Here is a 25,438-nt window from a genome sequence, read left to right on the forward strand (position 1 = left end):
TTTATTGTATTTTAAGTGAGTGAGTCCTGAAACAAAATACGAACTCATATATAAAAACCTAGATGCGAATTCATTCTGAAAAAATGTTATTGCTGACATTAATGACGGATTTAATTAGTTTCCATAAAAAGAGAATTATAATTATGAATATCATTTAATATACATATAATTATGGAAATCATTTAATATCTATATTTATTTAATTAAATAATTATTTAATTTACTAAATTTTTATTGGTGCATTCTAGCACACAATAAATGTAACAAACAAAATAATCTAACCCTATATATATATATATATATATATATATATATATATATATATATATATATATATATATATATATATATATGAGTGAGAGAGAGAGAGATCAAAGATCAATAGAATGTATAAACCTAAAAAAAAACTTTAAACCCTTAAAAATATATATAAAGAAATACTTTGATATATCTAATCTTTTTTTTGACTTTACAAAATAAAAATCGCTACTTTTTTTATAAAAAATTGTTGAAAAAAAATTATATATATATTAAGTTTTTTTTTTCAATTTTTTTCAGCAAATGTGTCCCGAAATCTGTGATTTTTAGCCTTATAAAGTTAAAAAAAAAAGAAAAAAAAAAGATGTGACAAAGTGAAGTGCGCTCAGTAGGACGCGACAAAGTGAAGCGCGCTCAAAAACATATGGTTGAATTTGAAAAAATGGCACAGAAATTGGCGAACTTAATAGCAAAAGAAAGAGTTGAATTACAATGTAAGTACTTGGAATTCCTTCGTAGACAAGCGTGGGAGGAGAATGAGCAACGCAAGCAAGCACGAATGACGAACCAATTAGCAATTCTTCGGTCTAGCGATGAAGGTTTATCGCCCCAAGATTTGTAAGTGTTTCGAGTGATGAAGGATAAGATTTGTAACACTTATTTGGGCAATTAGGACTATTGTTTATGTTTTTATTAAATTAAGACTATTGTTTATGTTTTTATTAAGTTAAGACTATCGTATTTTTTTCTTGTTATGTTATGTATAATTTAAGATTTATTTAAATAGCATGTTTTATTAATTTATATTTCTTTTTATAATTATTAAAAAAACAGATCAAAAATAAATGATGACATGGAAATTAGTGGGTGTTACAACATGTTATAACATGATAATAATTTTTTTAATTTGTATTATAACATCATGGATAATGTGAAATGTGAAGTTGACATATTTTTGGTGTTATTAAATAATATCGTAGTCAAAGAAAAACTTTTTAAAAATGTAAATTTTAAAAATAGATTTTAAAAAACTTATCATCGATAGTAAATGCTTTTTCAGATGGAGTTTTTTCATAAAAACTTGTTAACTAACAAGCTCTTAAAAATAAATTTTTTCAATAAGTGTTTTTGTTTTTATTTATCTTGGAGATGTGAACGACAATATAATATAAATATTACCAAAATCCGAAATTCCATTAATTTCTTGTCAGTTTTTACAAATTAGTTTTAAAAAAAAAATTGCAGATTCATTTCATGCATATATGGTTGTGAACAAATTTAAAAATCCATTTTTACATATTATTTTTCACAAACTAGAAATACATGTCTATAAATAATTAATGCTTTTCCTACTATAACTATATTTTCTCTGTTATATACACATAATTTCCACAACAGGGGGATGATACCCCTAGTTTTTCAATAATTTGGACAATCGCTTGTATAATCTTTAGAATAAATTACAAAAATGGTCTTTTTAGTTATGTGGTTTTGTTAATCTAGTCCATTTTTCAATTGTAATGCTAATTGTCCTCAGTGTTCTATTGTAATGCTAATTGTCCTCGATGTTAATCTTTAGCGGCAGATCAAACGTCCCAGGTATGTGATTTATGTATACTGATTTTAGAACGATATCTATACGACTTGTTCAAAAATGTTCTGATATCTCGTTCTTATTCGAGATACTTTTTATACAAGCTTGTCTTAAAATTATGATAGTTTCGTTTCATTCTTATTTTTAAATATGTGGATTTGAATTAGAGTACGTGAAGCGCAAAATAGTTATAAATTAGTTTAATATAAAGACATACTTTTGGGTTTATTCAATATCATATGATGATGGTATATACAAGTGGTGGACATTCTTTTTTGGAGCCCATGACAATATCTTTTGAGGATCTCTATGTGGATCTTGACTTTTTGTTGCTTCTATATGTTTCATTTTAAGTTATTAGAATAAACTATAAAGAGTGAATTACACTTTTTGTCTATGTGGTTGATATGGTATGTAGGTTTAGTTTTGTTTTCGAATTTTGACATCTCGTAATTTTATGGTTGTCAAATTCATTAATAATAGTTTTATCCCGCTTACCGTTCATACACATCCATTTATTAATGACATTTATACCCTTATTTTTTATTTTCTTTGGACTATTTCTCTTGAAAAAAAAGACAAAACTGCGTTTTTGGTCCCTGTGGTTATCCAAAAATTGTGGATAAGGTCCAAAATGTTTTCAAATTGCATGGTTGGTCCAAAACATGAAACTTCTTGTGGTTTTGGTCCCTAGACTTAACTCCTGTCTATTTCCTTCCGTTTAGTGTAGCACGTGCCCTCCATTTGAGGGTAATTTCGTCTTTTCATCTATTGGTCCTTGTGGTTTGAAAACTCCTTTAAGACCCAACCCACAACGTCTCTCTTCTCTTTCATCCTCATTCAGACAACGTATCTTTCTCTCTTACTCTTTCTCGATTGATCGTTTCTTTTTTCACTCACAATGGTGCAACAATTGTGTTTTTGTGGAAGAGATGCTGTTATGCGAACCTCCTGGACAGATTTAAATCCTGGTCGCCGTTTCTTTGCATGCCCTAAACAGGTAACAATGTGCAAAATTAGGTCAACGATTTTGATTTAATAATCCATCCACTTTTCTGTATTATTGTAGGATTCCAAATGTGGATTTATTGGGTGGGTTGACCCCCCGTGTGTCCAAGATCGACAACTATAATACCAGGATTGCTGAGATCAATCATAAGGCATGAGCTGGATTTGGGGAATATGCAACGTGAATCAACAAAACTCAAGATGTATTTGGTTATAAGCTGGGTTCTGCTTCTTTTGGTTATCTACTATAGGAATTAGGGCTTACATGTTAGGGTGTATTTTTGGAAGATTGTTGTAATGTTGTGTTTTGGTGTTGGTTTTTGTAAGCTGAAAGTGTTAATTTTTGTTATAAATTGTAAGCTGAAAGTGTTAGTTTTTGGTTATCAATGGTAACTTGTTCTAATGAAAGTGTTAGTTTTTGTTATAAATTGTCTCAGTAGTTTTTGTTATAAAGTGTCTCAGTTGAAATGGTTATGATAATAGTGTATGGTGTAATGGTGAAAATGTTATATATTGACTATGATGTTAACCATAACAGAATACCAGAAAGTACATTACCAAAAGCTGCTTTAATAAAACAAAAACCAAACAATCCCATTAAGCAGTACCAAAATTACATAGCTATTGCATAACCATGTTCAAAAGTGCATAACTATTACATAACCAAGTTCAAAAGGGCATAAATATTACTTAATAACTAGAGTTTTAAAACATTACCAACTATTACAACCACAAATAAAACACAAAATCTAGTAGCCTACCCTTGCAACACTTCAAACTTCATTTGCTTGACTGGTACCTCCATTTCCCCCCTTACCCTTGCATGTCCTGGCATTATGGCCCTTGTTCTTACACTTACTACATATCACACTCACAAATTTCCTAGTTAGCTTTTGACTTTCACATTGACCTTGTTGTGGGTTTTCTTTCTGACTTTGGCTTACACTCTTCTCATCAGCAGTCTGCCTCCTTTTCTTTTTTGGTCTTCCTGGCTGCTTGTGGTGTGGTGGAGGGGTAAGGGTTGTTGGACAATCACTCTTAGGCCACATGCTCCTTCCTTTGATAGGGTCGACTGTGAAAGAGTACATGCTTTTCCATGTTTCTAGCCAATACACCTTATGCACATAGGTGTACAGTATAGGACCTGAACTCTCTCATCATAGGATATGAACTCTCTCATCAGTGTTTCAAACTCTGGGATGGTTGTGGCTTTAGCACAATTCCACAAATGTTCCTTGTACTCCGTAGTCCTCCATACTTTTCTCATATCCTCATAGATATGTCTTAGACAATATCTATGTTCAGCACAAGGAAATATGTGTGCAATAGCAAGTATGAGACCCTGTTTACATGAAGTAAATAGCTAAATTAGTATGTAAGTATAACTTAGTTGTCTTGTAAAATATGTTAACCACAAAAGTACCTTCTGTCTGTCACTGATAAATGTGAAGTTTGAGTTAGCATGCATGTCTAAGTCATCTCCAAGACATTCCAAAAACCATTTCCAGCTATCAGTGTTCTCAGTCTCCACAATTGCATATGCCAGGGGATAGATTCCATTGTTGGAATCAACCCCAACAGCTGTAAGAATCTGACCTGGGAATGGTCCTTTCATGAAGGCACCATCCAAACCCAGAAAATCCCTCATCCCAATCTTAAACCCTTTCTTTACAGCTCCTAAGCACACATACATCCTTTTGAATTGCCTTGTTGAGTTGTTACAGTTAGGCTCAGACTCCACTTGAATTTTTACAGTTGTATCCACATTTGTTGCTTGTAACTCTAACACATAATCTCTTAAAACTGCATACTGTTTAGTATAGTCTCCAACAACCATTTTTGTTGCGAGAGCTTTAGCCCTAAAAACTTTGTCACCTGAAATACTAACCTCATACTTCCTCTGTAGCTCCTCTTGAATTGCACGGATTGGCACTCCAGGATTTGATTCAATCTGATCCATAATCTTTTTCGAGATGAAGGTGGCTGTGCAAGATTTGATTTTTCGGGACTGAAGGCAAATGTGATTGCGATTATATGTCTTTACAAACTAGTACACATTATCATTTGCCCTAGATGCATGGAGTCTCCAAGTACACTTGGCCTTTTCTTCAATTACTTCTTTGCCCTTTACCTTTTTTGTGGTAGGTCCACCAACCCCACTTGCATTGACTACCACAGTTCCCTTACAAACAGATGTCAACCTATGTTTGTCATTTTTTGTAAAACAAATATTTCTTCTAGTCTCCAATGCATGCATATCAATTTTTTCCTTTAGTTCTTTTTTTGAGTTATATTTATGTCCTACATGGAAGGCCACCTTATGCACTTCACCATGAGAACGAACTCTCCTTGCCTAACAGTCTGATGATTTCCCTTCTTTTCCTATCATTGTCTGAATCTTAACCCATAGAATCCCATTCATCATTGTTAATAACCTCTATATCCTCTACTTCCTCTTGAACATCATTACACTCATGAAACTTATACTCACTCCCTAAGTACTCTGCATCCGTGTCTATACTCATGTGAAAATTCTCCATGTCTACTTCAATATCCGGAATTAGGTTATCTTCATCAACCATAAAGTCACTATCTTCACTGCTGTCTTCACTGCTCTCTAAATCATCATCATTACTTGCATCTACATCAGCTATGTTGGATGATTTTTTTGGAATACTTTCATTAAATTCAACCCCGTAGAAAAGGTCAAAATCTTCCAACAATTCCTCTTCTACACTATAGTTGTTTTTAAAAGGGACTTCATTTGATTGGTGTTGCTTATTCATAGCAGTAGACCCCTCCTCTAAACCCTTATTTGCAATAGGTTGCCCCTCCTCTACAACCTCATTTGCAGTAGTATGTCCCTCCTCTACACCTTCGTTCACTGATTTTTCACCCATTTCTACATCAGCATTAGTAGTCACAAGGTCAACTTGATCACCTTCAACAATACCTATTCCTCCTTTGTCTACCCAATCTAAGCAAAGTTTTTTACTACATGATGAGCTACCTTGGGTAGGTTTCCAACCTCTGCCCCTACTCAACTCAGGTGTGAAAGACCCATACCTTGCCAAGGTCAACCCTACTTTACCCTTACAAACTTCAGATTCCACCAAGTGAGGACCAACGGTAGGGGATACGGGCTGAGGTGGTTCCTCATCTTCTATCTCTTCTATTATAACCCTTCTAGGATCATTTGGGGACATGAAATAGGTAACTAACGTTGTTTCTCCATGCTCTGTGTACACTTTTATCAGTTTGTTCTCACTCACATATTTTGATAGGTTACGTACATCATCATCATTACCTAGAGCTCTTAGTCCAAAATCCAAACCCTCATTGGAAAACGGAAATGGTAGTAGATGACAGGTGGAACAACATACCCTAAATCTAACATGATGGAGTCCATTTCGTGTACTGAGAATTCTTCTATATCGACCACGTCAATGTATGTTACAACCCCTTCAATATACTTGATGCCTGGAAACTTTGTGAACTTCCCACCATGATGAAGTTCAATACTAAACATGGTGGGATGTCCAGCTTAAAAAAAAAAACAAAAAAAGATTTTTAGATTTCAAAAGTGTAAGAACGTGATCAAATACAGAGCATCTTACCATAAATTTGGTTGGTATAAATTTCTTCACCGTGCGCTCTGATAGACCACATTGTGAGAACCATTTACGAAATTTCAACAACAGATTGAAGCTCGATCAGGAAAAAGGTTTGTGATTAGGGTTTTTTTTATCTTCACGTCGTCAAAGGTGGGTGAAGGAATAGGAGTAGCCAACTGATAATTAGGGATGATATACACAAATAGCATGTAGAGCTTTCAATTGGCGGTAATGTGCAATACATATGAAAAGACGAAATTACCCTCACATGGAGGGCATGTGCTACACTAAACGGAAGGAAGTAGACGGGAGTTAAGTCCAGGGACCAAAACCACAAGAAGTTTCATGTTTTGGACCAACCATGCAACTTGAAAACATTTTGGACCTTATCCACAATTTTTGGATAACCACAGGGACCAAAAATGCAGTTTTGTCTAAAAAAAATTAAACAACCCTAAAATTAAAAGACAAAATTGCAAAAATGGTCCCTGTGGTATGCAGATTTTTGGGGTTTTAGTCCAAACCCCGAGTTTTTTGGATCCATGGTCCTTTTGGAGTGGTTTGTATGTGTTTTTGGTCCCTGGACTTAACTCCCGTTAAATAGGATCTGTTAAGCCCCCTCATGTGCCTCACACGTGAGGGTAAATTCGTCATTTCATATGTAAGGGACCATTTTTGCATAAATCGTTTTTTGACTTAATTCCTTTTAAATATCCCACTGCCTGCGATCTTTCTTCCCCGTCTCTTTTTTCTACCCTTCTTCTTCTTGAGCTCTGTTACAACAACAATGGTTCTATGTTTTTGTGGAAAAGCTGCTTTGGTGAAAACATCTTGGACCCCTCTGAATCCAGGAAGGAGATTTTTTGCATGCCCTATGAATAATTTCGTTTGTGGGTTTATAGGGTGGCTTGATCCCCCAATGTGTGCTAGGTCTAAAGCCATCATACCTGGACTGCTAAGAAATTTGAATTCAGTGCAGGAACGGTGCAATGAGTTGCTTAGAAGTGTGAACATGCTACAGGATCAATGCAATGGACTGAGATGCAGGAACAACATGTTGGTGGCAAATTGCAAAGCATTGAATGATGAAAATTTGAAGCTGAAAATGTACCTGTTTGGAAGTTGTTTTTTTTTGTGATTGTCTTGTTCTGTATCTGGTTTGTGTAGGGGTTTACTGTGAAGGGTATTAGTATGGATAAAATGGTCATTTTGTTGTAATTTTATGTGATCATTTTTGTAGTGACTTATGATGGTATGAATCTATTACCAAAATTATATGAATGTATCAGAATTAACACATCAATAGAAATGGTATGAAGATTCATTAGAACCAATTGTACATAACCAAAATGCACATTTCATTAAGATTCATAACATAACCAAAATGCGCATTTCATTAAGATTCATAACATAACAACCAAAATGCACATTTCATTAAGATTAATAACATAACAACCAACCAAAAGATTTCAACAAAAATAGTGTGAACATAACAACCAAGTGTTCAAAAGCAACCAAAATCACAGAAAACCCCATGCAAGGCACATTAATTCTTGGACTGATTCCCACCTTGCCCTTTACAGATCCTAGAGATATGTCCCTTGTTCTTGCATTTGCTACAAGTAACACGGATATGCTTCCTTGATAGCTTTTTTCTTGGTCAGATCCTTCATCCAAATACTCGAATTCCTCATTGTTGATCACTTCCATATCTTCAGGTTCATGCCCATGAACAAAATTTATACAAAAACCTTCCACATCACTTTCAACATTGAGAGTGAAGTCTCCCATGTCCACATCCACATCTTGAATATTATTGTCAACATCCATTATGCCATCCACATGATCTTCATCTTCTTCATACTCTGGATCACTATCTTGAGAATCATCATCCTCTTCATATTGTGGATCATTTTCTTGAGATTCATCATCCTCTTCATTATCTGGATTACCCTCTTCGGATTCTCCATCCCCTTCATACTCTGCATTATCCTCATCACTTCCAATCAAATTTTCCATAAGGTTATCAAACAACTCATTCAATTATTGATCATCATTATTAACAGGGGGTGTTGTTGTTGGATTAGTGTCTAAGTCCATAACTATTTTGGTATGTACTTGACCCGATTATGAGCATGGTCCTTTTGGGTTGCCTTCACCATAGCAATATGTAGGATGAATTAAGGAGAGAAAGGTTTAATTATGATTTATTAATATATTATAAGAATAATATATTAAAGGAGAAATCATAATGTTTAATTGATATTAGTCAAGAATTAATTAAGAATAATTTTGTGGCTAAAAGAGATTAATTAAACTTAAGGGACTTGTTGTGTAATTACAAGATAATTATATAATTGGGCTATGGATCACCTTGGAATAATAGGTTGGACGAATTCTAAGGGGAAGCCCATTAGAAATCGTCCAAGGCATGTTCCAGAAGGGGTCCATGGGCTGCTTAGGGCTTAAGCAGTCAGATTAGGGTTTCCTAATTGTAAACCCTAATAGCCAGCATATATAAGGAACCCTTATGGCCCCAAAAATGTGGTGAACACTTCCTTTAGGGTTTACATCCATTTTTGGTGGCTCCTCTCTCCTCCCTCTTCATCCAAGTTGCTTAGTAGTGTTTGTGACTCCATTAGAGGTGCAACACTTGAGGCACTAAGTTTTTCTGAAGCCAATCAAAGCAAGGATTGATTGTTATTGCTATATAACAATCAAAGGTAATTACTAAACCCTTATTTCAGTTCCTATTTGATAGATCTAGGGTTTGTAAGTCTTGGATTCATTGCATGTACAATAGAGAAACCTAGATCCAAGCATTAGGGTTTGTATGAGCACATAGGATTGTTCTTATGCATAAAATCCATCAGTGGTATCAGATCCTGGTTGGTTTCTGTTGTATGTGATGCAATTGTCGAATTCTTGCTGAAAAACGATTTTCTTGCGTCTGCCCGAACCAACTCGGCGAGTCAGTATATGGACTCGGCGAGTTGGCCCTACTCGGCGAGTTCAGATTGCTACTCGGCGAGTTTGGGACTCAGACAGAGGATATCTCGGGATTTCTTGCTGTTTTGGTGAAGAATAATTGTCTTATATGTTTTTAACTGATAAAATTCGAATTTTATTGTTATTGAAAGATTATCCTTGCCAAAACACAAGATAATTACCAATTGATTAGATAATAAATTCCTTATATAATTAAAATTGATTATTTGTATTAATTGGGTAACTTATCTTGAAAGAAATTGAATTAGGTCAAATATAGATAATCACTAAATTAATTTTTTGATATTATTTGTTATTTGATCCCTAGTAAGTTTGAATAGTTTCAAATTACTCCCTTTAGGTTTTATAGTTTGATTTTGAACTTAAAAGTTTTGTTTTTGAAATTTAAATAGTTAAACCCAAATGTTTTGAAAAGTTTCAAAAACTTGCCCTCAAGTTTTGGAATTTAAATTTTTTGATTAAAAGTTTAATGTTGAAATATTTAAATTCTAAAACCTAATGTTTTGAAATGTTTCAAAACTTGCCCTCAAGTTTTGGAATTTAAAATTTTGATTAATAGTTTAATTATGTAATATTTAAATTCTAAAACTCTAGTATTTTGAAAAGTTCAAATTACACCCTCATGGTTTTGTTAAGTTAATTAAAAGTTTAATTAAAAGAGAAAGTTAATAAAACCACCTAGTATTTTAAAAGTGTAAAATACACCCTATACTATATATATGTAACATTAAAAGTCTAATATTATATATGAGTAAAGAGTCAGTCTTACCGTTAGTAGGCCTCATTCACGAAGTTGGTCTATAAGGGGTGTTTAAAGAAATTGCCTATAAAATGGCGATTGAATGGGTATCCACTCTTACCCACCGCACTCTTGACTAGTGGAGGGTCGTTAGCCGAACGGGTAGGATAGGACGAAACCTTCCATTATAAGTATAATGAAGTACAAAGTAACTAAATGCTTTTATAAATTCCCTAATCATAGTTACTTTAGGAAAAAATGTGAAATTGTATGCTAATCCATGGAATTACACTTCACACCCTTGCCAAACGTTAGTGGAGCGTGCGTGGTTAACCGACACACTAATTTGGGGTTGACATTGGTTGTGAAGGGTGGCTCGATGTTTATCATAGATCAATGGAGCGTGTGTGGTTAACCGGCACATTGATTAGGTGATAGTAGCAATTGGGTGCACCACGTGATTCGTATGGTTATTCACACCTTGTTTGTGATCCTCGGCATCCCAGTCGCAAACTTGAAGGGCATAATCGAGATTAAACATGCCATTGAAAAGTTCAATGAATCTCAAAAGATCTAGGAGTTTCAATTCATTTAAAACTTAAAAGTCTTTTTCGTTTTTCATGGTGGAAATTGGTAAATCGTAACTTACCTACCTTCAAATATTTTGCAACTAGATTACGGCATCCCTCTTCTAGGTTGTAGAGTATTATGTTGGATCCTAGCCTTGATGTTTCATTTGGGTGTTACATCAAGGATTCTTATCAACTAACTTGAATTTTCTCCCGTTTTGTAGATGTCTAAATCTTACAATGGTCTTCCCAAGTCCCTTGGAACAAGCTTTCCAAATAAAGATGACGTTCCACGATACGATCAAGGAAATGAGAGTCATGCTTCACTTCCTCCACCTCCTCCAATTATTCTCCCTAACCCACAAGTTCAAAGGCTTGAAAAGTTCAAGCTCACTCAAGCCCTATTGGCAAGTAAACACGAAGATGGGAAACCTGTGTGTGCACATATCTTGGAGATGAAGTCACACATTGATAGGTTAAGGATGATGGGTGTCGATATCTCAGAAATGTTGGCTGTTGACTGGGTTCTTCAGTCACTTCCTGAATCATATAGTGAGTTCGTTAGAGAGTACTATATGATGGACCATGACGTGACCCTCATTGATTTGACCTATTTGCTTATAGCTGCTGAATCAGAAATGATTTGGCGTGCTGATCGAGCAAATTTGTCTGGAAAATCAAACTCCCAAACTTCAATGGACATTGAAAATGGTGACATTGGAAATCCAGAAAAGGTAAATTCTGAGATAGTTCCTTGTGCCATTCCAAAAGAGTCCATCTGCTTCTACTGCCAAGAGAAGGGGCATTGGAGACGAAGCTGCCCTGTTTACCTGAGAGATCTAAGAGATGGGAGAGTCAAGACGTATGGCTCTACTTCAGGTAAAATCTATTAACTAACTCTATAAGTTCCTATTCTTTGATTCTTAATACATGATGTGATAAGATTACATTTTGATGTTTTTGCAGGATCGAAGAAAAGAGAGGAAGCTTAAGGAAGAAGCGTGTTGAATCTGATCATGAAGAAATGGATTTTGATCGCATGGACTCGAGGATCAGATTTTTGAGCTGCTACTCTAGAGTTAGGATAGAATGATAAGAAATATGAAATAGCATAGTTTTTCAGTTGAATTGCATTGTAAGGACAAATTTTTTCCACAATAAAATAAATTTTGATTTTGTCTTATTTATTTATCCTTGCAATGGTGTGTATGAAAAATTGATGTTTGATTGTTTCTATTGTTAGCAATAATGGATTCTTTATTATGTTATTTGTGGAAATGTCGAGAATTTGCCAAATAAGGGAAGATTCTCATCGCCCAAGTTTCAATTGGACAGAAACTTGGAATCATACAACTTGGTTGCGTGATGAATGAGAAACTTCATATTTGGAAATTAGACTAATTCTTTGACAAAGTGTCAAGAGAAGGACTAGAAGATCGAGTACACTTGGTTGTGCGTTGATCAAGTTCCCCACAAGAGTGATAAAGATATTCGTCATGATTTACTAAAGTTTAGTAAATATGGTTATACTTATAAGATTAAGTATAATTTTGAGTTAATTGAAAGAGTTTCAATCAATAGCAGAACGGATAATAAGAATCTAGTAGGCAGAAAGATAAAAGTTTCTCTATTCTAAGAAGAAGGGAGAGTACCTTTTATTGCGTTTTATGATAAAGTCTTAATGATTAAGAACCATATCTCAATTGATCCTCTAAGTGAGTCTTAGTACATTTGTATGTCTAAGAAGAGGAATCGGGAATTGTGGAAATGGTTAAAATCAAGAAGTCAATCATACTTCGTTCCAATATCAAAGTCTTAGAGTTATATTCCAAGATTGTGAATTAAGTGACACGTCTTTAGTAGGTTTAAAACACTCAACAAATGTGGAATTGGAAAAAGTCTTCTTATTCCTGCACATTTGAGATTGGTAAGTTGTGATGTCTTGGATAAGACAAAGACCAACTAGAACCAATTATGTGAAGTGATAGTCTTGATAAAAACTACACTAACTCTTGAATATTTGTTTTGTCAAGGAATGTTTCTTGACAAGAGAATCTTATATGTCAAGGAGTCAGTGGGAGTCTTAATGGTCTTGAAAGATTTCAAGAACAAATCAAGAGTTAAACCTAATTGATCATCACTAGCACACGACTTGAGGTTTAAAGCCTATCGTGGATGGCATACTCCTTTTCTGTGCCATTCCAATTGAGTTAATTATGCATGTGAGTTCTATGAGTTCTCATTTGAATGCATAAAGACAAAGCACCTTGATCAATGGAAAGTACATTGATATGAAAGGGTGAGTTGCTTGGAACACATGGTGGGCATTCATGTTACCATGAGGCAAGAAATCGAGATTGAGCACATTCGGTCCATATGAGTTTGGATTTGTCGCAAACTTTGGTTTTGACAAATTCACATGGATAGGAACACATACACTTTAAAATCTAAGTGTCATGAGGTTTCCCTCCTTCATGAAAATTATTGTAAGGAAATGCTTTCACTAAGAGAGATTTTAAGAAGATTGCAATTGTGAAAATTGTATTCTCAAATTCGATTATGATTACGGCATCCCTTTTCAAAGTTCGAATTGTGAGATTTGGCAATAGGTCTGAACATTTGGGACTTAGTAACATAAGTTCTGAATTTCTTTAGACATACATGTGAGCTATCTAAGGCAAATGTATGAGCTTACAAAGCTTAGATAAAGGCTTATCAAAGCATTAGGTATTAGAAATATGAACTTAAGGAATTCAATAAGCATTGTTTTCTGGAAGTTCAATTGTTTTCTAAATACATGTCAAAGCTAGTGGGAGCATAAGTGTTATGCTGGTAAAAAATAATCATCATGTTAGTGGGAGCATGATTATTATGGTAAATATTGCAAGTTAGCAATATTAATTATAGAAAACAAAGATTCACTTTGCAAAGTTGCAATGGTTGAAAAGTTGTTTTGCTATAACTAAGGGAGAGAATATCATACTTCGTTTCAAAATTCTAAAGCTTAGATCGAGAAACGTTAATAAATTTAGTCAAGGATACATAGTGCATTCTCAAAATTCGATTATGATTACGACATCCCTCTTCATAGTTCGAATTGTGGGAACAGAGCACATAAAATATTGTGGCAGAAGGATGATAAAGTATCATGTCTTTATGTGAGACATTATGTATCGTGTCCAATACGCTTCAGGTATAGGATCGATTGCATATGCTATAATATTTGACCATTTTAAAATTTTCCAAATGCCTAGGGCATTAAGAGGGAAAAGGACTAGAACTGGATTTGACTAAAATAATTAAACAACTATCAAAGGACGATCTAAGGTTCACTGAGGATTTGTCGCTTGTGAGTAGTTGGAAGTATAGTACTGGATGGACTATATTGACATTATTATGAATAGATAAGATTCTATTAAGAATGAGTTGTCATATGACAAATACGGAAATGTTTCCATAAATGGGAGTTGGAAATTAAGAATCTATGTAGATTAGAAACTTTTTTGCAAAAGGATGTTCAAAGGAATGTACTTTGAGTGAGAGACATCACATCTATAGAATTGTTTTGTAAATTTTTTTTTGATAGAGTACTTTGTGATTTCATTGGACAAGTCTTGATGACTTTTGTGCTATGACTTTACGAAAGGATCGTTGCATAAAATGTTAGAATCTGACATATTCTAAAAGTGGCAAGAATTTGGTATTCTTATACTAATAATAAGGATTGGGGATTGTGAAATGAGTTTCATTGGAAAAAGTTTTTCAATTGATCTATTTCACAAAGTATGGACCATAGGAAACCAAAGTGTGCATGCTTGGAGCATGGGACAATTGTGGTTATAATTCGAGTAATAAGTTGATTTTCTGAAACAGTAAGCAATGAATAATGAGTAATCAATATGGTGTTTAAATAAAAGTGTTTTTATTTACGCTCAAAAGTTTTGGGACCATATAGGATTAATATTATTATTGCGTTTCACTTTGCATGTTTTGACTTCCAAAATAACTAGGTTATTAGAACCTCCACAGTCGGTCATACGTTGGAAGTAGGTATGAAGGAAGATTGTCATGAATCTGTGTGTAGATTGTCTAAAGTGTTTAGACATAGCACAAGTTTGCTGCAGAGTTCATGAGTGCTTTGATAAGATTAAAGTATTGGATTAAACACATGCTCACTTGAATCACTTCATGGTTTTTATCACAAGTGATTGTGAAACGATAATATTGTATATTCTTGAAACCAAGACGTGTGAGTTGTTACTTGCTGATCAGTTGCACATTGATGATAAGTAAACGCACCAGTAACTTGGTGTTATAAAACTTATTGTTGTGTGTGATTCGATTAGTAGGTGCAAGCAAGCATTTGAGTCGAAGTTTATCCATTCCTTTTACCCAAAGTGGGATAAAAGCGATATCTGTGGGCCCCTCGATGATTTAGTGATGACAAAGGAAAGTGCTCGGCCGGGCCAGGACTGATTTGATTTGTTCAATTAGTCAGTCGTCATAAATCGGAAATCGAGAAACGACATATAGACTGAGAGAATGATTTCAATCCATGTCTCATGTCTATACGATATCTTGTAGAATGGAGGAATATAATCCCTTATCTAAAGGACACGCGTATCTGATAAGATCAGAGTTGACAGCAGCTTTTGAAAGCTACGATTGCTGATCAGGTTCTGAAGTTATGCAAAATAGTTATTAGACTTATCCAAGTGGGAGACTGTTGGATTAGTGTCTAAGTCCATAACTATTTTGGTATGTACTTGACCCGATTATGAGCATGGTCCTTTTGGGTTGCCTTCACCATAACAATATGTAGGATGAATTAAGGAGAGAAAGGTTTAATTATGATTTATTAATATATTATAAGAATAATATATTAAAGGAGAAATCATAATGTTTAATTGATATTAGTCAAGAATTAATTAAGAATTAATTTTGTGGCTAAAAGAGATTAATTAAACTTAAGGGACTTGTTGTGTAATTACAAGATAATTATATAATTGGGCTATGGATCACCTTGGAATAGTAGGTTGGACGAATTCTAAGGGGAAGCCCATTAGAAATCGTCCAAGGCATGTTCCAGAAGGGGTCCATGGGCTGCTTAGGGCTTAAGCAGTCAGATTAGGGTTTCCTAGTTGTAAACCCTAATAGCCAGCATATATAAGGAACCCTTATGGCCCCGAAAACGTGGTGAACACTTCCTTTAGGTTTTATAGCCGTTTTTGGTGGCTCCTCTCTCCTCCCTCTTCATCCAAGTTGCTTAGTGGTGGTTGTGACTCCATTAGAGGTGCAACACTTGAGGCACTAAGTTTTTCTGAAGCCAATCAAAGCAAGGATTGATTGTTATTGCTATATAACAATCAAAGGTAATTACTAAACCCTTATTTCAGTTCTTATTTGATAGATCTAGGGTTTGTAAGTCTTGGATTCATTGCATGTACAATAGAGAAACCTAGATCCAAGCATTAGGGTTTGTATGAGCACATAGGATTGTTCTTATGCATAAAATCCATCAGTTGTAGCATCCTTCAACAACAGTTGATGCCTCTTCAACAACAGTTGCAGCCTCCCTAACACCATCCATCGATATAAACATAAGTTGATGCCTCCTGAACATCAGTTGAACCATCCTGATAATCATTCTTTTCCTTTGATATGTGAACACCCTCATCAATATAATCTAAATTAAGCCTCTTGCTACAAGAACCTTCACCTCTTTTGGAATTCCCAACTCTACCCCTTGTATACTCTGGTGAGAAACTATCATTCTTACTCCCAAAAAGAATCAGAGACATGAACTCACCAATAGGCTCATCATTACCATGGTTCATATTTTTCGTTGGAGATTTTGCATGAACTTGACCCTCAACTTCAACCCCTTAATCATCATTTTCCGGTAATTCCTCAATGACAACTTTACCCTTTGCATTTGGAGACATGAAGTAAGTCAGTAAATTTGACTTCTCATGCTCTGTGTACACCTCAATCAACTTGTTATGTGCAATGTATTTAGAAAGGTTGATCACATCCTGATCATTCCCTAAAGCTCTAAGACCAAATTGAAAGTCACCATTGGGTATCCTAAAATAGTAGTATATCATTGGGGATTCATCAGCGCAATCAGAATTCTGTGGGTTTGGGTAACCTAGGTCAAGCATTATGGCATCAAGTTCATGTACAAAAAACTCATCTATGTCCACATAATCAACATAACGCACTTCACCTCAAATGTACTTTATATCAGGTAACTTAGTAAATTTCCCACCGTGATAAAGCTTAATACTAAACCATGTTGGTGCACCCGCTAAAAATCAAAATTGTACATATTAACAAAGTCAAAATTTTGATTTTTTTGTTCTAAATCAATAAGAAAATGCAAAATATGAAAGTTAAAGAAAACAGAGCAACTTACCATACACGGCTGATACATCAACAACTTCATGTTTTGGTCTGATATGCCACATTACGAACACCATTTCGTATTAAACGTATGCCCTTGTATGTGTAGCGTAGATTAACTTGTTTGGATAAGCAACGAGGGTTTTTTGCAGGTTCAATGGAGCAGAAGCAAGAAGGAGGGAGTTGGGGAGTTAACAGGTGTTGGGGAAAGTAAATGAGGGGTAAAGGTCAATTAAGTTAAAAAAAACGGTTTATGCAAAAATGGTCGCTTACATATGAAATGACGAATTTACCCTCACGTGTGAGGCACATGAGGGGGCCTAACAGATCCTATTTAACGGGAGTTAAGTCCAGGGACCAAAACCACATACAAACCACTCCAAAAGAACCATGGATCCAAAAAACTCGGGGTTTGGACTAAAACCCCAAAAATTTGCATACCACAGAGACCATTTTTGCAATTTTGTCAAAATAAAATTATGTATGCTCCTGGCAGCTCCAAAGAAACTCTTCGCTTCCTACCATCCCCAATGTCGACGTCAACGTTGACAACATCTTCACATCCTTCGAACTCTTTTTTTCCATTCTTTCTCCTGGAAATGTGATATCTCTCTCTCTCTCTCTCTCTCTCTCTCTCTCTCTCTCTTTTAATGTTTTTTTGTTAGTTGTAGCAGTATGCAACCAGTAGCAGCCCGTTGGAGACAAAAATGGTGATGGTGAGGGTTGACTTTATCCTGGCATGTGACGACGTTGGTAGTTCACCACATATGAAAATCATTGACAAAGAAGGTGACATGAAAAGTTCAAGGGTGGGGTGGGATGGGGTCGTGGTGGTGATGGTAGTATAAATACTTCTAAAAACAAGAAAAAAAAAATTCAAATTCAAATGAAAATGTTTTATTCATTTTATAAGCTTTTAACATTAAACACCATCTATGACCTATATGCTCTTAATAGCTCCTAACTTTAGGGATAACAATTCTAATTCGTTAAGAAGCTCTTAATGAACCTACAAACAACTTGATAAACTCTTAGACCACTTATTTCACCATGGATTCCTCGATTCCATTGAGTTTATAAGTTGGAATTGATTATTATAATCCTAATACAACTCAAATTTCATTTTCTTCCAAATTTATTTTCAATATAATCAATCCTCGATAAAACCAACATCCACATGATATAATGCTTCAATCCATGTTAGTTTTCATTACTTAGTAAATTAACATTTAAGTTACACTCAAATCTCATGATTTTCTTTATAAAAAAATATCCTCAGAAATGGTCCACCTCTCATTCTAGTGACCATCCATTATAATTATTGGTTTATTGTACTGTGACACTCATGTAAATGATGGAAATATGAATTTAGAACTTTATCACATGTATGTAAATGAAAACCCTGAGAGCAACGGCCAATGTGAAAAGATACAAAACCTTCAATTTATAATTACTGAAATGCCCTTTAAAACTTCTTCTCCACAACAAGCCCAACCTCTCATTCTCTCTCACACACAAAGCACATACTATCTTCTATTCTGCCATTTTTGAAGTTCAATTTGCAAAAAAGCTTCAATTGATCCAAATGTTATTTAACTAAAACATGCTTTCACTTCAAACATGGCTTCTTCTTCGCACAACCAACCACGATTTTCTTACAAAATCACCATTTTACTTCTCGTGTTCACATCATTACAGTTATCGAGCTCAACCCCATCAAAATCCTGCTTAACCCCTAGCTCTTCCAAAGTTCTAATCGCCGGAAACTCCACTATTCTTAGCGACAACAGAACTTTTGTGCTCGGATTCTTCAACACGAGCGAAGAATCGAAATGGTATTTGGGGATTTGGTACGCTTCAATCCCTACTCCCACCTATGTTTGGGTGGCGAACCGTGAAACGCCGCTGAGTAGCCGGGATGCGTCGTCTCTTGAGATCGACGGTGGGAAGTTGACGGTGAAGGATAATCGAGATTCACGATGCGACGTCGTTTGGGAAAGTGCAGATGGAGATTTCGAAGGTGAAGGAGATGTGAAGCTTCAAGAAGATGGGGATTTGGTTCTTATGGATGCTCGTGGGGTGGTTAGATGGCGGAGCTTTGATTTTCCGGCGGACACGTTTTTGCCGGGGATGAATTTGACGGTCGGTCAAACGTTGACTTGTTGGAAAAGCTCAAACGATCCGGCACCGGGGAAGTATTGGTTGCGGTTGAGACCGCCGAATTACGGCGAGGTTGAGCTTTTGGCCGATAACAATCGAATGTATTGGAGTAGCGGCAACTGGACGGGGAATATTTTCTCCGGTGTACCGGAGATGACTCTTCCGTACATATATAAATTCTATTTCACAAATCCTTTCACCGAAACAGCGACATTTGGGTACACAGAAACAATGACCCAACAAAAACCGCTCACACGATTCAACATCGATTCCTCCGGCAAAATCAAACAATACACATGGTCGCCACAGACAGAATTTTGGAACATGTTTTGGTCGGAACCAGAGAACCCGTGTAGGGTTTATGGGTTATGTGGGGATTTAGGGTTTTGTAACGCTAAATCAATGGTGAATCCGTGTAAATGCTTTGACGGGTTTCAACCATTGGATGGTGTTGGGTGGGGCGCCGGAGATTTTTCCGCTGGGTGTCGAAGGGTCGGCGATGATGCGTGTAGCATCGACGATAAGTTTGAAGAAATTGGCGACATGACATTTGATCCAGAAAAAATCGAAGCACTTTCAGGTAGCAGAAGCGATTGTGAACGAAAGTGTTTGAGTAATTGTTCATGTATCGCTTTGTCACACAATCCGAAAACTAATTCCTGCAAGAATTATTTTGGGAAACTTCTGAATCTCGGAAATTCGAGTTCTGATTTGGGTATAATCCAAGATTCATTGAATGTTCGAGTTCATAAAGGCGTCATCAGAAAGAAGATCGGAGTGAAAACGATTATTCTAATAACCACAATCACCTCTTTCCTGGCAATTGCATCAATCGCAATCATCATTTTGATAATTCTACGGAAGAAGATGATTAAAAGAAAGAAACTAGAAGAAGAATCCGTCTTTCCCGTAACGAACCTGAAGGTGTTCACATATAAAGAGCTCCACGCCGCCACCAATGGCTTCTCAGAGCAGCTTGGTCACGGCGGATTTGGGGCAGTATTTAGCGGGAAAGTAGACTCCACCCTGGTGGCGGTGAAGCGACTGGAACGACCAGGTGGCGGTGAAAAAGAGTTCCGTGCAGAGGTGTGTACAATCGGTAACATCCAACATGTTAATCTCGTTAGATTGATAGGCTTCTGCTCTGAAGAATCACATAGGCTTCTTGTATACGATTACATGCCAAATGGTCCGTTGAGTTCTTACCTGAAAAACAATGGCCGGACTCTTGACTGGGAGGCTAGATTCAGAATTGCAATCGGAACTGCAAGAGGGATTGCTTATCTACATGAAGAATGTAGAAATTGTATCATACATTGTGATATTAAACCGGAAAATATTTTGCTAGATAAAGATTTTTCTGCCAAAGTGTCAGATTTTGGTTTAGCAAAATTAATTGGTCGAGATTTCAGTCGGGTTTTGGCGACAATGAGAGGCACATGGGGGTATGTCGCGCCGGAGTGGATCTCCGGTGTGGCTATAACCACCAAAGCTGACGTGTATAGTTACGGAATGACTTTATTGGAGATATTAGGTGGTCGCCGTAATGTTGAGGGGCCACCACCGGAAGGTGGTGGTGGTGGTGGTGGTGAAAGTGGGAGTAATGAGAAGTGGTTTTTTCCGCCATGGGCGGCAAGGAGGATAACGGAGGGGGATGTGGCGGCGGTTGTGGATGAGCGACTCGCCGGAGAGTATGACGTGGAGGAGGTAGAGCGAGTGGGGTTGGTGGCGGTTTGGTGTATACAAGATGAAGAGGCGACAAGACCGACGATGGGAATGGTGGTGAAGATGTTGGAAGGGGTGGTGGAGGTGGCGGTTCCACCGCCTCCGAAGCTTCTTCAGGCGTTGGTTTCCGGCGAGTCGTTCCGGGGAGTTGGCGGCAATAGTCAAAACGATACGATTTCTCGCGCCTCCGATGACGAGTCACTTTCCGGTTTGAGGTAATTGCTACTTGTTGCCTTTATGGGCTTGTACCTCGTGCAATGGAAGTTGTACCTTTTTCTGGGTTGTACATCATGTCTTTGTCTTTAAAGTTGTATCCTATTTAATATAATTATGGCATAGGTTCGGTTCATAAATTGGGATACTATATTGGTTATTTAAAGATACAAATATGATGTACGTTGCTAGATTAAGAGTTGGTGAACTATCAAAAAAAGGAGAGACAACTTTGCAATTGGTCTCATGTATACCAAATTTGACTAAATGACGTTGAAAAAAAGATGAAATGATCATAATTGACATTGAATTCCGATTTCTCTACAAAAATCTTAAGGAGTTGGCTAAAAAGACACCCCATTTTACCGATTAGACACCCTAATTGAATGTTGAAATATTTTTATTGATTGAAATTACATTGTTTTCCAAAAAAAAAACTAATTATATGTAGTTAATTATAGGTTGACTTTTTATAAAGTGGTTAATAGAGTGTCTAAAAGGTGTCTTATTAGCATCACCCAAATCTTAAACGGGTTATAATTTAGGCTGCAATTATTCCTATCTCTTTCCACTTAACCCTACATTTTAATAATTACATTTTTTTCCTTAAATAACTAATGATTATGTTTTTTTATTTTCTTTTAATATATACTAATTTATTTGTTTTTTCTTTTATTAATCTTGTTTTTTTATTTTATTTATTTACCTTTGTTTTTATGATTTTTAAAAATATTTTTTTTTTGACATTTTGTTTGAAGACATTATTTAACATAAAAAAACATTGTTGACGTAATTATTATGTTTTTGTATTCCTGTTTCAAACGACGAATTTAAAAAAATATGACTTTTTGTTTTTTAAAAAAATATGACGTTTTGTTTATGTGTATAACCAAAAAAATTTAAACTTTTATCATTTTTTATATAGTTAAAAAAATCTTTAATTTTAATTGAACAAAAGATTTAAACAAAAAAATGTTTGACGTTTGAATATATTTTTAATGTTTTATTAGTTTATATTTATAAAAGACATAACTATGTGTATTTGTACATATTATTAAGTATATATATATATATATATATATTTATTTCATATTTATATGTATACGATATGTATATATGCGTATTCATACAATACAAACCATAATAATAATAAAACGGCGACAATAATAATAATAATAATTATTATTTTTATTTTTATTTTTATTATTTTTATTATTATTATTATTTTTTATAGGTTATATAGAACGATTTGATTTAATTAAACAAAAAAAGGTTCCAGCTTAGTGGTAAAGTGCTTAAAGCTAATGTGTGTTGTTGCCTGGAGGTTCAGAGTTTGAATCTCCCTATGTGCACTCGGATTTTTGAAGCTTTCCAGCTCACAAGCACGAAATACTATGCCTAGGTTTTTGTGGCGCGGAATACTATGTATAGGTTTTTGTTATCTACCTAAAAAATAATAATTGTAGGGGTATGATTAAAAAATCTGGGATAGGTATAACAATACCCTATAATTTATGGTTTATAGGTGTAGTTCTTGTAGTTTCTTTTTTCTTCTAGTTCCGTACTTTAGTAGCTAAGTGTAGAGATGCATATTGGTGATTTCATTTTTCATATTGGTCTCAAAACGGTCTAGTTTTTTAGATTGGTCTCGCACCGGTCTAGCCTTTTTTGAATCTGTCTTGAAACAGATTTCTTCTAATTCGGTGTTTTTTGTTTTTGTTTTTTTTCCTTTTACGCAGGCCTTAATGCGGTATTGTCTTTTTTGGTATTGATGATATTGATCTTTTTCAGTCTAGTACTTGTGCGTCTTGTTCTGTTCAAATCCAATTTTTCTGGTTTTCTTGTTTCGGTTTCTAATTTTTCTGTTAATAAATATGTGATAACATAAAAATGATATATAAAGATGTACAAAAAGGATATATTAAAATTTAATAAAATAAAGAAAGTACGAAGTTAGGTAACATGTGATTAACACAAAATACTATGCATATAAACTTTTGCTTTGGATCTGTTTTGGAGACCGGTCTCTGACATATCTTGAATCGGTCTCAGATTGATCTTGGAAGGGTCGAATCCTTTTTGAGAATGGTTTCAGAACGGTCCCTCTTTTCTCAAATCGTCCTCGGGAGGTATTTTTCTGTCCGATCTCGTTTTAGATCGGTTCGGTCTCGACTTTCTTTGAGACAGATTTTGGACCGGTAATTTTGTTCATGGCTTAAATACCGTTTACAAAACTTTTACCAACCTTTTTATTTTATTTCTCAATTTTTTTGTACATAGTTATTTATCTTCGGTTGCATGAAAAAGATTATTTTTTTAAATACTTTTTTATGTTTGAGAGTTTTTTCATTCTTTTACTATATTTTTTTTGTTAAAAAATCTTTACAACTTTTATAATTAAACAAATAAAATCAAACAAATAGTTTATATTCAGTAAAGGAAAATTTTCATATATGTCCTTATTAAACATCAAAATATTATATTTGTCCAGCCTAATTTCAAAATATCATATTTATCATCATAAACTTTTAAAATATCATATATATCCTTAAACATCAAAATATCATATATATATATATATATATATATATATATATCATTCTAAAATATCGAAATATCATATATATCCTTCTTAAACATCAAATATCAAGGGTAATATTTAAGTATCATCGTGCTACAACACTGTAACAATCGGCAACGATAAAAACTAAACAATCAATGCATAGATTCCAAGGAGAGAAGTATGAAGACGATGTGTACATTGTGTCGTGCTGGTAAAAGGACGAGATTCCAACAATTTAGAAGTAAACGATCCACCAATTTAGACGTAAGGACAATATTGTTAATTTTTTAGTTATTATAATTATTTTAAGACATAAAAACGATTATAAACAATTAAAAATATTCTAAAAACGATTTGAGCAAATATGTTATTTTAGAGGTTTTTGAAAGGTAAATATGGTTTTTAGAAATTCATCTAGACAAATATGATATTTTGATGTTTAATAAATGCATGTATGAAATTCTCCCTATAACGGGGGATTTAACTTATTTGTTATATTATTAAAACATATATTTTAAGGAGATTGAGTAAACTAACCCTTATAAATGAGGTTTTCACAGAAAATAACCATATTTTTCAGTTTTTGGAAATAACCACTTTCTCCTAAATGCCTAATCACAGAGTATTGTTCATATTCCGGAGTTTTTTTTTTAGTTTTCAAAGAAAATTTTTTATTTTATTTTGGGATTCCAAATGTTACATTTCGAAATATTTAATGTCAACGTTTCTCAATAAAATATCTAATTTCATGCGTTAATATCGTATATAGCTCACATTAATATATATATTTTTTAACTTTTTTGTTAAATTTAAGTAAAAAATGAATTTTTTTCTCAAAATTCCGGAATTGTTCTTCGGATCAAACTTGTTTTTGAAATTTTAGAGTTTTTTTTTTCTTTCGAAATTCGAAATTTTAGTCCGGAATCCAGGATGACATTCCGAAATTAGTAAAAAGAATGTTTTTTCTTGTCCGGAATACCCAATTACGGACAAAGTGGTTATTTTGTCAAAAAAAAATTTACTTTTTTCAAATACACATTAAAAAGTGGTTAAATTACTTTATATTTTATCATATAAAAGATAATTATATAACTAAATTAGAATTAATTCTATAAACTCAAACTCAAAGCAATTACAAAAAGCCATTTAGTTGTAGTATTGATTACTATGCGAATCATCGCGTAGGAAAACAATTATGTTGTTAAGAATGTGTTAGAATTTACAATTTGTCTACGTTTTTTTTTTTCACATTTTTCATATCGTTATCAGTGACTTTTATGAATATGTCTTTTTCAATAAAAGTGAGCAAACATCAATGATATGATATTTTATGTAATATGTTCGATTGTAAATGACAATGAATGTGATATATTAATATTACAGTGAATATTTGATATCTTTTATATAGAATATGTACAAAAAAAGTTATTTCGTAATAAAGTAAAGAAAATGATATTGTAAGACTAAAAGTTGTTGAATATGTTGTTTGTTTATGTCATATTGCAAAAGAATGTTATATTTGAAGGTTGATAAAATGATAGGGTCTCAGCCATATTTTGATATACCAAACTTTATATATTG

At 34.4% G+C, this 25,438-nt stretch overlaps 1 protein-coding gene across 1 annotated transcript; it reads left to right on the top strand.

Moving 5' to 3' along the window:
* Positions 1–18,564: 18,564 nt before the first annotated feature.
* Positions 18,565–21,434, top strand: RLK4 (receptor-like protein kinase 4). Its single transcript, XM_079059207.1, has one exon. The coding sequence runs from the start codon at positions 18,817–18,819 to the stop codon at positions 21,298–21,300; it is 2,484 nt and encodes an 827-aa protein (XP_078915333.1). The 5' UTR covers positions 18,565–18,816; the 3' UTR covers positions 21,301–21,434.
* Positions 21,435–25,438: the final 4,004 nt, after the last annotated feature.

This window comes from Lactuca virosa, chromosome 7 (assembly GCF_052849685.1).
Source record: "Lactuca virosa cultivar CGN04683 chromosome 7, Lactuca_virosa_CGN04683_v6, whole genome shotgun sequence".
Lineage (NCBI taxonomy): Eukaryota > Viridiplantae > Streptophyta > Magnoliopsida > Asterales > Asteraceae > Lactuca > Lactuca virosa.